The 12,307-nt window shown below is 46.6% G+C and overlaps 1 protein-coding gene across 1 annotated transcript in view; it reads right to left on the bottom strand.

The window, feature by feature from the left end:
- CCDC15 (coiled-coil domain containing 15) overlaps positions 1-12,307 on the bottom strand; it is a 52,434-nt gene that overhangs the window by 25,542 nt on the left and 14,585 nt on the right. The window contains exon 3 of the mRNA XM_077457785.1: positions 832-1,035. Within this exon, the coding sequence (XP_077313911.1) occupies positions 832-1,035 (204 nt within the window). The remainder of the gene's footprint in view (positions 1-831; positions 1,036-12,307) is intronic.

Raw genomic sequence — 12,307 nt, 5'->3', positions numbered from 1 at the left:
TGTGAGGAGGTGATGTGCTGTAACCTCCAGCAACTAATCAGTGAGCCGTCACATGTGCTGTAACCTCTAGCAACTAGTCAGTAAGCAATAATGATATGCTGTAACTGCTGGCAACCAATTGCAATTGCTGCCTGATCTGATACAGAAAAATGATTTTAAGTCTAGCTGCTATTTATTGCATGTCTCAGAGTAGGTGGAGAGGGAAATTGCATGGAGGGAGGGGGGGGGACCCCAAGAAAAATTTTGCCCAAGGTCCAATCTATATTAAAGATGGCCCTGCGTGGGGCTACGAGACTTGGGGACAAAATGGCATTGAGATAATGTAATGTTACATCCCTTCTCCCCCATTCCCCCTCCTCTTGTTGCTGTGTTTAATTGTGTTGGGTCATGGCATGTAGACAAAGGTCTGGAGACACATCTCGGCAGGGCATGTTTAAGGAGGGGCTGCCTGCTTATCATAATCCCTTCATGTGTTTAAACTGCAGTTGATTGAATATACAAGTGTTGAGTTTCCATTGGTTCTTCCTTGTCCCCTACCTCCTCTATGACGAGTCTAAGGGGAGTGTCCCTAACTGTGTTTAAAACTGTATGTTTGGTACTTAATAAAGTGTTGATGCTCTACACGTTTAACCCTCAACACCTATGTGGCTTGTCTCGTGATTGAGGGGTTAGGGCTGGTTATGGCGAGTCTGCAGGCGTGTTTGGAGGAAAGGAGACACAGGTCTGGCGGAGGTGCCCAGCAGGGGTATCCGAGATCTGTCACACACACAGACCTCAGTATATACAGTAAGTGTAGAGCAAGTTTTTACTGTATAGTTATATAGTACTCACTGTTTTGGAATGCTCTTTAAATAAACGGTTTCCATTTTCATCTGCTTCCTCCTCATTGTTTCCTATCTTCTGTGCCGAGACACAACGGATGTGAGGACTGCCGATGGCAACTTGTGTGTTACGGTAAGTACAGGTGTTTCTCTTTGGAGTGAGGTGCATGGCAGCGTCTGAAGACTGCTTGACGACAAGACCCTCTCGTGCCAACTGATCAAGGGAACCAGAGACAAGAAATCAGTTTGAAACATGAAGAACACATGGTTTATAAAAGGATATGGGACACAGTGGTTTGTCCTAGAGCAGGCATGTCCAAAGTCCGGCCCGCGGGCCAATCGCGGCCCGCAGTCCGGTTTTGAACGGCCCGCCTGGTGTGCTGCGGGATCAGGGCTGTCAAATGAGCCGATCCCCGGCACTGTGTGAAGCTCCGTTGGCTTCAAAAGTGAAAGTAAAGTGCAGAGGAGTGTGCTGTGCTCTCTGCTTCCCCCTACAGTGCAGTACCCGGCTGAATGAGGAAATGGAATGGAAAGGTACTGTACTACAAGCTAGATTCGTTTTAAAAAGGCTTCATTTATGTGTATGTGTGTGCATGTGTGTCTGTATGTATGTATGTGTGTGCATGTGTGTCTGTATGTATGTATGTGTGTGCATGTGTGTCTGTATGTATGTATGTGTGTGCATGTGTGTCTGTATGTATGTATGTGTGTGCATGTGTGTCTGTATGTATATGTGTGCATGTGTGTCTGTATGTATGTGCATGTGTGTCTGTATGTATGTGCATGTGTGTCTGTATGTATGTGCATGTGTGTCTGTATGTATGTGCATGTGTGTCTGTATGTATGTGCATGTGTGTCTGTATGTATGTGCATGTGTGTCTGTATGTATGTGCATGTGTGTCTGTATGTATGTGCGTGTGTGTGTCTGTATGTATGTGTGTGTGTGCATGTCTGTCTGTATGTGTGTGTGTGCATGTCTGTCTGTATGTGTGTGTGTGCATGTCTGTCTGTATGTGTGTGTGTGCATGTCTGTCTGTATGTGTGTGTGTGCATGTCTGTCTGTATGTGTGTGTGTGCATGTCTGTCTGTATGTGTGTGTGTGCATGTCTGTCTGTATGTGTGTGTGTGCATGTCTGTCTGTATGTGTGTGTGTGCATGTCTGTCTGTATGTGTGTGTGTGCATGTCTGTCTGTATGTGTGTGTGTGCATGTCTGTCTGTATGTGTGTGTGTGCATGTCTGTCTGTATGTGTGTGTGTGCATGTCTGTCTGTATGTGTGTGTGTGCATGTCTGTCTGTATGTGTGTGTGTGCGCATGTCTGTCTGTATGTGTGTGTGTGCGCATGTCTGTCTGTATGTGTGTGTGTGCGCATGTCTGTATGTATGTATGTGTGTGCATGTTTGTATGCATGTGTGTGCATGTGTGTCTGTATGTATGTATGTATGTGTGTGTGTGCATGTGTATCTGTATGTATGTGTGTGCATGTGTGTCTATATGTGTGTGTGTGTGCATGTCTGTCTGTATGTATGTGTGTGTGTGTATGTGTGTCTGTATGTGCATGTGTGTCTGTGTGTGTGTGTGTGTGTGTGTGTGTGTGTGTGTGCATGTGTGTGTGTGTCTGTGCATGTATGATTGCATGTGTGTGTGTGTCCATGTATGTCTGTATGTATGTGCGTGTATGTCTGTCTGTATGTGTGTGCATGTATGTGTGTCTGTATGTGTGTGCATGTATGTATCTGTGTGCATGTATGTATCTGTGTGCATGTGTGTATCTGTGTGCATGTGTGTGTGTGTGTGTGTGTGTGTGTGTGTGTGTGTGTGTGTGTGTGTGTGTGTGTGTGTGTGTGTGTGTGTGTGTGTGTGTGTGTGTATGTATGTCTGTATGTATGTGCGTGTATGTCTGTATGTATGTATGTATGTATGTATGTATGTACGTGTGTGCATGTGTCTGTATGTGTGTGTGTGCATGTGTCTGTATGTATGTAAGTATATGCATGTGTCTGTATGTGTGTTACTTTTAATCCAGACCCCCCCCCCCCATTCTTGTACCATCAGAACTGCTTTTGTGGTGCTTGTGTGTGTGATAGCAGCCAGGATTGCTGCTCCTCTGAAAAGCAATCCATATACAGATCGCTTTTTAGAGGCATTTGAAAGGTGGTAAAGAGGCATTATGTTGCCTCCTCACCACCTGTTTTAAGCCCGTAAATGTAGCATCACTATACCGCAACTGTGCAGTCCACACATTTGCGGGGTAGTTGCAGTGCAGGCCCATTCACCCTGAGCATACCTCCAGCTGCAGCCACAGCATGTGTACACCCCCAGCTGCTCCCTCTGCAGCTAAAGGGGGAGAAGTTGGGGGTGGTAAAAACAGCTTAACCATGTAGTTTTACTGCCCCTCCAATAAGCCCTTGGTTCACATCTGCATGGCTGCATGCTGTGTGTAGGGCAGCCCATGCATTTCAATGGGCTTCCATACCCACAAAAATGCAGGGAAAGAAGTCCCAGAGCTTTTTTTTTTTTTTTTAATTGCGCTGCACCAAAAGCATCCCATGTTTCCAATGTGTGGGGTACCATTAAGACTTAACGGTACCCCCAAAGAACAGAGCATTCGTCTGTGTGTCAGGCAAACGAGCGCGACAAAGGCACGAGAATTTTTGTTGGGCCAGGTATGAGTGCTCGAATGACCGAATTTTAATGGTTCAAAGAATGTCAGGCAAAATGGTCGGCCCTCACACATGTTCACTTCATCGAATCTGGCCCTCTTTGAAAAAAGTTTGGACACCCCTGTCCTAGAGGATATACTTGAGTCATATACTTCCTGTGGAGCAATAATGAGAAAATGCCCACACTGAGATATATTCCTCTTGGTTGTTCCCATAGTCCTCAGATTAAAAAAAGAATTGCTTGCTCTACATGTTTCGCGACCTGAACGGTCGCTTCTTCAGGAGCTTCATTATTTCTAGTTAGAAAGACATACTTTAAAATTAGAATACAGTACACAAATTTTTCGTACCAAGATACAAGTGTGCATGTGTAAACAGAACTATACATGAACTCACCAATAGTATGGTGCTTAAACAAAAAGTTTAAAAACGCGCATCTATCCCAGGATAATTGTGACCGCAAGACGACCCCCTCCAAAAAGGAGGTGGCAACTGGGGACACTGGTGCTGGGCGATAACCACAAAATAAGCACATGTGTCAGGGTGTGGGGATGTACAGGGTAACAGAACATATGTACCATAAGGGGTTTAATACTGTACAAGGGGGAAGGGACTCAGGGAGCGCTAAATGTCCATGGGTTAGGGGTACAAATTACTTGTCTTGCCTTGGGTGCCGACAACACACACACACACACACTATGAAAATAATTTTACTTTTAGGGGTCCCCACAAGTTTGGAACTTTTATCAAGGGGTCACAGCACTAGAAAAGGTTGAGAACCACTGCTTTAGGGGAAGCTCCCCCTTCTGACCTAATGATAATGAACTCAGTGCAATTATTTTAACCCCATACCCCCTATCTCAGGATGAATTGACAGTCCTCCAATTAGTCCTTAGCTTCTGTCCCAGTAGTAAAATGGATAAATACGAAGTAATAAAGGATTTGTACCTCTTTGCGAGGAAACTTACATACAAAATTTATATTTGACCCAGACAAAAAGTGGATAAGGGCAGAAAAAGAACTGTTGGAACAAATTAAAGTGGTTGTAAACCCTTACAGACCACTTTTACCTACATGCAAGCCTAGATTAAGGCTTACCTATAGGTGCAAGAAATATCTCCTAAACCTACACGGTTTAGGAGATATTTGCAAAAGACAGGTACCGCTGTCTACGGTGCATGCACCATAGACAGCAGTGCACTGAGCATGCCGCTGCTAACGCCGATCATGCCATTAGTAGCGGCTCCGGCCAGTCACAGCGCCAAAGCCGCGACACCCGGAAGTCACTCCGGGATAGATGGCGTCGTCGGAGCTCCATGTCAAATACGTATACAACCACAAAGTGATACACATTTTAAGAATAAATCAAATCAATTCCCTGACCTCACTACAATTAGGGTGAAAACAGTGCTCATGACCCAGCAACAATACAAAACAATGTGCTTTAACATTTTAAACAAAGTGGAGTGGCATCGACCACAGTTGAAACCACTTCCCAATTTAAGCAGGAATACAAAGAGCTTATCTACACTGCCCTTGTGGATGCTCTAATTTAGAACATATGAGTACCTAAAGACCAAAGTTAGACTTACCGGTAACTTGTTTTCCAGAAGTCTTTCAGGACAGCACCTGAGAGATAGCGACTCCTCCCTCCTCGTTAGGAAACACCTTCTTCCTCCAGACTTTAAAGGGAGGCGCCTCCCTACCACACCTCAGTTGTAGAAGAGAACCTCCGGCCCTGGCTGGAACACATAAACACATACGTTAGTCACAGCGTAGCATAATACAATACCATAGGGCGGGATGCTTGCTGTCCTGAAAGACTTCTGGAAAACAAGTTACCGGTAAGTCTAACTTGGTCTTTCCCAAGGCGTCTTTCAGGACAGCACCTGAGAGGATAACAGAGACTTACCCCTTAGGGCGGGACAACAGCTTGCAGGACCTTTCTGCCAAACGCCTGATCGCTGGCAGAAGTGAGGTCCAGTCTATAATGCTTCACAAATGTGTGAAAACTCGACCATGTCGCCGCCTTGCAGATCTGCTCCGGGGTGGCACCAGCTCTCTCTGCCCACGTAGACGCCAGAGCCCTGGTTGAGTGTGTACAAATTTCTGCTGGAGGGGATAATCCTGCCTGGGAATATGCCTCCGAGATGGCTAATTTCAGCCATCTAGCTAAAGTAACTTTAGAAGCTTGAAAACCCTTTTTTCTTCCTGAGAAAAGTACAAACAGTGAATCTGAACGTCTGAAGGACTCCGTCCTTTCTAAATAACTCAGCAGAGTCCTCCTGACGTCCAAAGTATGGAAAAAAAGTCTCCTTATTTCCTTTGGGGTTAACACAAAAGGTTGGCAGTACTATGTCCTGTATACGGTTCTGAACTGAAGCTACCTTCGGTAAGAATTTTGCATCTGTTCTAAGAATAACTCTGTCAGGAAAAATGGAAAGATATGGTTCTTTAACTGACAGTGTATTTAGCTCACTGATCCTGCGTGCAGAGACAATGGCAATCAGAAAAACGGTTTTTAATGTGAGAAACCTAAGGGAAGCCTCCACAAGAGGCTCAAAAGGCCCCTTTGTTAGAGACTGTAGGACTACCGACAAATCCCATCTAGGAAAAACCTTAACAGGAGCTGGCCTAGATCTTTTAAGGGCTCTAAAGAATCTGATCACCAGAGGATCTGAGGCCACAGATTTTTCTAAGAACACTGTCAGGGCTGCTAACTGCACCTTCAGGGTACTAACTGCCAGTCCCTTGTCTGCTCCATCTTGTAAAAACTCCAAGATGGAGACAAGGCTCCCTGTCACCTGGGCGGCTGACAAACACCAAGTTTTATAACGCTTCCAAACCTTAGAATAAATGGCCCCCGTAACCCTTTTCCTACTTGCCAAAAGGGTAGAGATCAAACGGTTGGAAAACCCCTTGCTCCTAAGGAGCTGCCTTTCAGAAACCAGGCCGTGAGGGCCAGGCTGGCCACTCCTGGATGGTTTACTGGGCCCTGCAACAACAGATCGTGCCTGAGGGGCAGATGCCAACAAGGCTTGATTGCCAGACCTAGAACTGTCGAAAACCAGGCCCTTTTTGGCCAAAAGGGAGTGATTAGAATAACTGGCACCTTCTCCCTCTGAATTTTTCTTAAAATTAACGGGATTAACTGAAATGGGGGGAAAGCGTAGCAAAGATGAAATTCCCATGGATAAGCTAGCGCATCCGTGCCCAGCGAGCCATCGCGACTGTCCAGGGAAAAGAACTGGGGAACCTGGGCGTTCACCCTTGAGGCGAACAGGTCCACCTCTGGTAAACCCCATTTTCCGGCAATCATTGTGAATACCTCCGGGTTTAGAGACCATTCCGCTTCCTGAATAGTGTTTCTGCTTAGGAAGTTCGCTAACCTGTTTAGATCCCCTTTTAGGTGGACTGCTGATAGGGATAACAAACGTTTTTCCGCCCACAGAAGAATCTCCATGGCCAGTACCTGAAGCGATCTGCTTCTTGTACCCCCCTGTCTGTTTAAATAAGCCACCGCCGTGGCATTGTCTGTTAGGACCTGGACGTGATGGGACTGAAGCTCCTGAACAAACGACTCCAGAGCCAAGGCAATCGCCTTGAGCTCCCTCCAGTTTGAGGACCTTATTGTCTCCTCTTTGGCCCAGGACCCCTGAGTGAAACGTGTTCCTAGATGGGCTCCCCACCCCCAGGAACTGGCGTCGGTTGTTAGTCTTTTCTCGACTGGAAAAGCCCAGACTAACCCTTCCGATAAGACATCCTGTCTTTTCCACCACCATAGGGACCTTTTTACCTGGGTTGACACTCTCACCTCTGCCTCTAGGGATGCCACTGTGTGATCCCAAGATTTTAGAAGGAAAGCCTGCAGACACCTGAAATGCATTCTCGCCCACTGGACTGCTGGCATTGCTGAGGTTAGAACCCCCAAAGCTGACATAACCTGTCTTACTGTCAGATTTTGGCTGGTCTGTAAAAAAGACACCGCACCGGAAATCCTGTCCCTTTTGTCTAAGGGAAGGAAGATTCTTTGATCCACCGAATTTATTAGATACCCTAGAAACCGAATCTCCTGAGATGGGTTTAGGGACGACTTTTGGAGGTTCAAAATCCACCCCAACGCCTCCAGATGGCTGCGAGCTTTGTTTAGATTGGTCTGCAATTCCTCGCTGGATGGGGCGAAAAACAGCAGATCGTCTAAATAAGGAATAACTGCGATTCCCTGAAGTCGCAGCGGCGCTAAAGCTTCCGCCATTATTTTGGTAAAAATTCGGGGAGATGATGACAGGCCGAAGGGTAGGGCCCTGAACTGGAGATGATGAACTACACCCCCCAACCTCACTGCCAGCCTGAGGAACTTCTGAGACTGGGGAGAGATTGGAACATGTAGGTATGCGTCTTTTAAATCTACTGACGCCATAAAACATCCTGGCGTCAACAGATTTCTGACCGAAAAAATTGAGTCTATTTTGAACTTCCTGTACCTTATGGACTCGTTTAAAGGTTTTAGGTTGAGAATCAACCGAAATTTTCCTGTCGGTTTCTTTACTAGGAAAACATGGGTATAAAACCCCTCCTGCTGTTCTTGCAGGGGTACCTGTATTACTACGCCCTGTTGCATCAGTTCCTCTAGAGAGGACTTCATGGCCAGGGCCCTTACTGGGTCCCGCGGGGTGTTGGTAATCAGGAACCTCGAGTGAGTAACCCTGCGTGAGAGTGGTCAGGATAAACTGATTTGAAGTTGTCCCTGACCACTGCGGAAAAAATTCTTGTAATCTTCCGCCCACCCGCAGAGACGAGTCATTGCGATTTTTCGGCCTGTGTAGGAGGACGGAAGAGAATTCCGCCTCTACCCTTCGGCTTCGGGGCGGACCAACTTTTCCTTCTCCCCTGCAACTTGCTGTCCTGATCCTGAGCTTTTTGAGGTCGAAAAAGACGTTTTGGTACCTGCTTTTTCTTTTTGACCGGAAAGGATCTCTTTTTATCGGCTGTCCTGTCAAGAATATTATCGAGGTCAGGGCCGAAAAGCAGGTCCCCTGAAAAGGGTAACCCACACAGCTTATTCTTTGAAGCCGAGTCACCAGGCCAGGTTTTAAGCCATAAGGCTCTTCTTGCAGCATTAGTTAGAGCTGCTGACCTGGCTGATATCTTAATTGCCTCAGCTGAGGCATCTGCAACATAAGCCACTGCCGTAATCAGGGTAGGAAAAGAATCTAAGATTTCCTGTTTAGGGGAATCTGCAGCTATATGTGACTTTAACTGGTTAACCCAGTATTCTAAATTTCTGGCTACACACGTTGTGGCCATTGCTGGTTTTAAATTGCTCATAACTGATTGCCATGATCTCTTGAGCAAAAGATCCATGCGTTTGTCCATCGGATCTTTCAAAACTCCCATGTCCTCAAAGGACAGATCCGTGGACCTTGAAACCTGGGAAAAGGCGGCATCCAGTCTGGGCACCTTGTTCCATACTGCTGCAGGGTCCTCCTCAAAAGGAAAACGCCTTTTGTGGGCTTTGGAGAAAAAGGGCTTTTTCTCTGGATCCTGCCATTCTTTCCTAATGACCTCAGAGATGACCGGATGAACTGGGAACGTTCGGCCCTTAGGCTCATCCAACCCAGCATACATGCGGTCATGGAGTGATAATTCCTTTTTCTCCTCACTTAAACCAAGCGTAGCATGAATGGCTTTAAGGAGCCCATCGACCTCTTCAAGGGACAGTTTGAATTTAGAGGGGGCTAACTCAGAATCCTCCAACTCCTCTTCCGAATCTTTAACGGAAAGAGCAGAGGACTGCTTTTCCCTATCTGAAGGGTCTTCAGGCAGAGATTCCAACACCGGGATTGAGAGAGACCCCTGGGAAGACTCTGAGGTGGCAGGCTGACTAGCAGCCGGATTTGCTAGTGAGTCACGAAAAGTTTGGATCGTGGCGTATAGCTCCTTTACAGAGGCCACCAGATCCTCACATACAGAGGCAGATTCCTCCTTAACTAAAGAAGTAATGCAGGGACTGCATAGGGTTTTCTTCCAATTTTCTCCCAGCTTGGCCCTGCAAGAAGGACATCTTTTCTTTGGGTCAGAGCTCTTAGCCTACGAAGAAAAAGACAAAAAAGGGAAAAAAAACCAGGGAACCCTTAGTGAGACCCAGTCTCAGCCTTGATAGGGATCACCACACAGGTGCACTGAGAAGAAACCAGTCAGCTTCTAGTGCCCAGACAGGCCCCCTTGCCACCAGGGGAAAAAAAAAAAAAAAAGAGAGAGAGCGAGACCAAACGCCAGGAAATAGGGGAAAGAAAGGCAGACTTTAACCGCTGCCTCTTACCTGGGCTTTGCTGGTGCCTGTCCCCACTGCTGCAGACGCTGAATCTTCCATAACAGGTGTGCAGAAATCCACTTGTGGCTATACGCCGCCTCCGGAGTCACGCAATGCAGCTGCACCGGACCGGAAATAGGCACCAGCACCTGTCCTCCCTCCTCCCCCCTGCGTCCACGCCGGAAACGACGTTTCAGCTGACCCGATGACCCGCTCTGTCACTTCCGGCGCGACCGCCGAAAAAAACATGGCGGCGGCACACGCGCGCCTACGAACGTGCAGGCCACCGAATCTTCGGCTCTCTCCGAGCACAAGAGGGAAAGAGGAGCCCGCTTGCTACCGCTGACGAGGCGTGGGTAGGTCGGGAGGACAGCGGGTCTCTAAAGGAGGAAAAAAAGGGAAAGAAGCCTAGTCCCTCAGGAACACCTAAGAGAAAAAGACTCCCTCCCAAAAGGTGTTCCCTCCGGGCCGGAGGAAACACAAAAACTGAGGTGTGGTAGGGAGGCGCCTCCCTTTAAAGTCTGGAGGAAGAAGGTGTTTCCTAACAAGGAGGGAGGAGTCGCTATCTCTCAGGTGCTGTCCTGAAAGACGCCTTGGGAAACATACCTTTCCCAAAAGAGGCCTTTTTTTATGCTATTCCAAAAATACATAAAAACAGACACCTCCAGGCAGAAAAATAGTGTCAGGAATCGGCTCCATCACAGAGAATGCGAGCAGATTTGTAGACTTTTTCCTTATGCATCAAGTCACTGGACTTCCCTCTTATGTTAGAAATGTCAGAAGTTTTAAAAATAGACTGGATGGATTGATAATCCCTCCGGATGCATTATTAGTCACAATTGATGTAGAAGCATTATATTCCAGCATCCCCCCCATGAACTAGGTTTGCAAACATTAAAACGTTGCTAATGGAACAGCCTCACCAACAATGGGAGTTCTACTCATCTGTGCTGAGGCTGTTATCCTACATCCTCAGACACAACTGGTTCTCTTTTCTTGATTCCCACTACCTCCAGTTACAGGGCATGGCGATGGGCACCTGCTGTGCCCTGGAATACGCCAACCTGTACCTGAGGGGGGTGGGAACATGAGATTTTTTTCAAATGAGGCACTCAGTTGATATCAAGCCATTTGCTGGTTTAGGTATATTGATGATATCCTTTTGATTTGGACAGGCACCGTCGAATCACTACAGGAATTCATGCAGCAGCTTAACACCAAATCGGTTCAACCTGAAATTTACAGTGAATTGGCATAAGGAGACTATCGTTTTTGGATTTCTAAAAATCTAGCCAAAAAACTATATCGAAAAAGCACAGCGGGCAACACGCTGCTGCATGAACAGAGTGGACACCCCATCTCTCGTTCACAGCATACCATACGCTCAAGTACATCCACCTTCGGCAGAACTTTACACATGAATCAGATTTTAAGACTCAAGCAGCAGAGCTTTGGTTACGCCTGCGGCAACAGGGATGTAGTAAAAGCCTGCTTAGGAAGGTATACAATAAAGCTCTAAATAGAGAGAGTAACTTATTACTTTACCCCAATGCAAAGTCCAATTCCTAAGATCAGACTACTAAGTTCATCACCAGATATTCTGCCCAGCACCAACAACTTTGAATATGCATGCAAGAACACTGGCATCTTCTCAGTGAAGATGCCATTCGCCATAAATACGTCAGAGGCACCCTAGAGGTAGTATTCCGCAAAAGCCCTTCAACATGTAACAAAATTACAAACCAGTCAACACATACCAAATAACAATAAAATGACAAAATCGAGGAATCTCCACTTGCGGACAATGCACTTATTGCCCATGGGTACATGATTCTGTCTACCCAACGGGGAAATGTTTTACCCACATTTCCATGCAACTTGCAATAAGCAGGGAGTTATTTATTTGATGGTGTGTAGATGGGGAGAATTTTATGTAGGCAAGACAATGTGCCAGCTTAAACAACGCATAAATGATCAGATCTACCATTCCCAATATGCTAAACTGCTGGCTCTGACAGCTTTCAAAAACAAACATACATGAGGTTTTTCCTGCCTACAAAATCGCTAAATAGATCCAAACACGAAATGCCTTTTAAAGTCAATGTTCAATTAATAGGTATGTGTCAGTATAGCATTTATCCAACTTGTATTGGACTGCTAGATTTGAACCATTTTACCTAAGAATCTCGTTTTCTGGCACTGTGTTACACTATGTGGTGTATGTATGTAAGTGTCCCCTCATTTGTGACCAGGATTTCTGACTGCAGTTCCTCATTTGGCAACTGGGAGGCATTAGTTGTCTGACGCCATGATTGGCATAGTCGGGATGTGTGGTCGCCCAAGCCGTTGGGGTTGCAGCCCACTGAACTGGGACAGACAGGGTTTGCATCCACCCACGGCAACCACAGAGACAACCTTCAACTTGTGTCTACTAGGTTCACCGCAGCAGCCGAAAATGGTGGGCACTAGGACCGTGTGCGGTGCACCAGTGGCCGGGCTGAGTGACCTCAG

The sequence above is a fragment of the Lithobates pipiens genome, unplaced genomic scaffold (assembly GCF_037356315.1).
Source record: "Lithobates pipiens isolate NorthernLeopardFrog02 unplaced genomic scaffold, aLitPip1_a1.2 Scaffold_27, whole genome shotgun sequence".
Lineage (NCBI taxonomy): Eukaryota > Metazoa > Chordata > Amphibia > Anura > Ranidae > Lithobates > Lithobates pipiens.
Note: the sequence above shows the minus strand (reverse complement) of the source record. Positions and strands in the feature narration are given on the sequence as shown.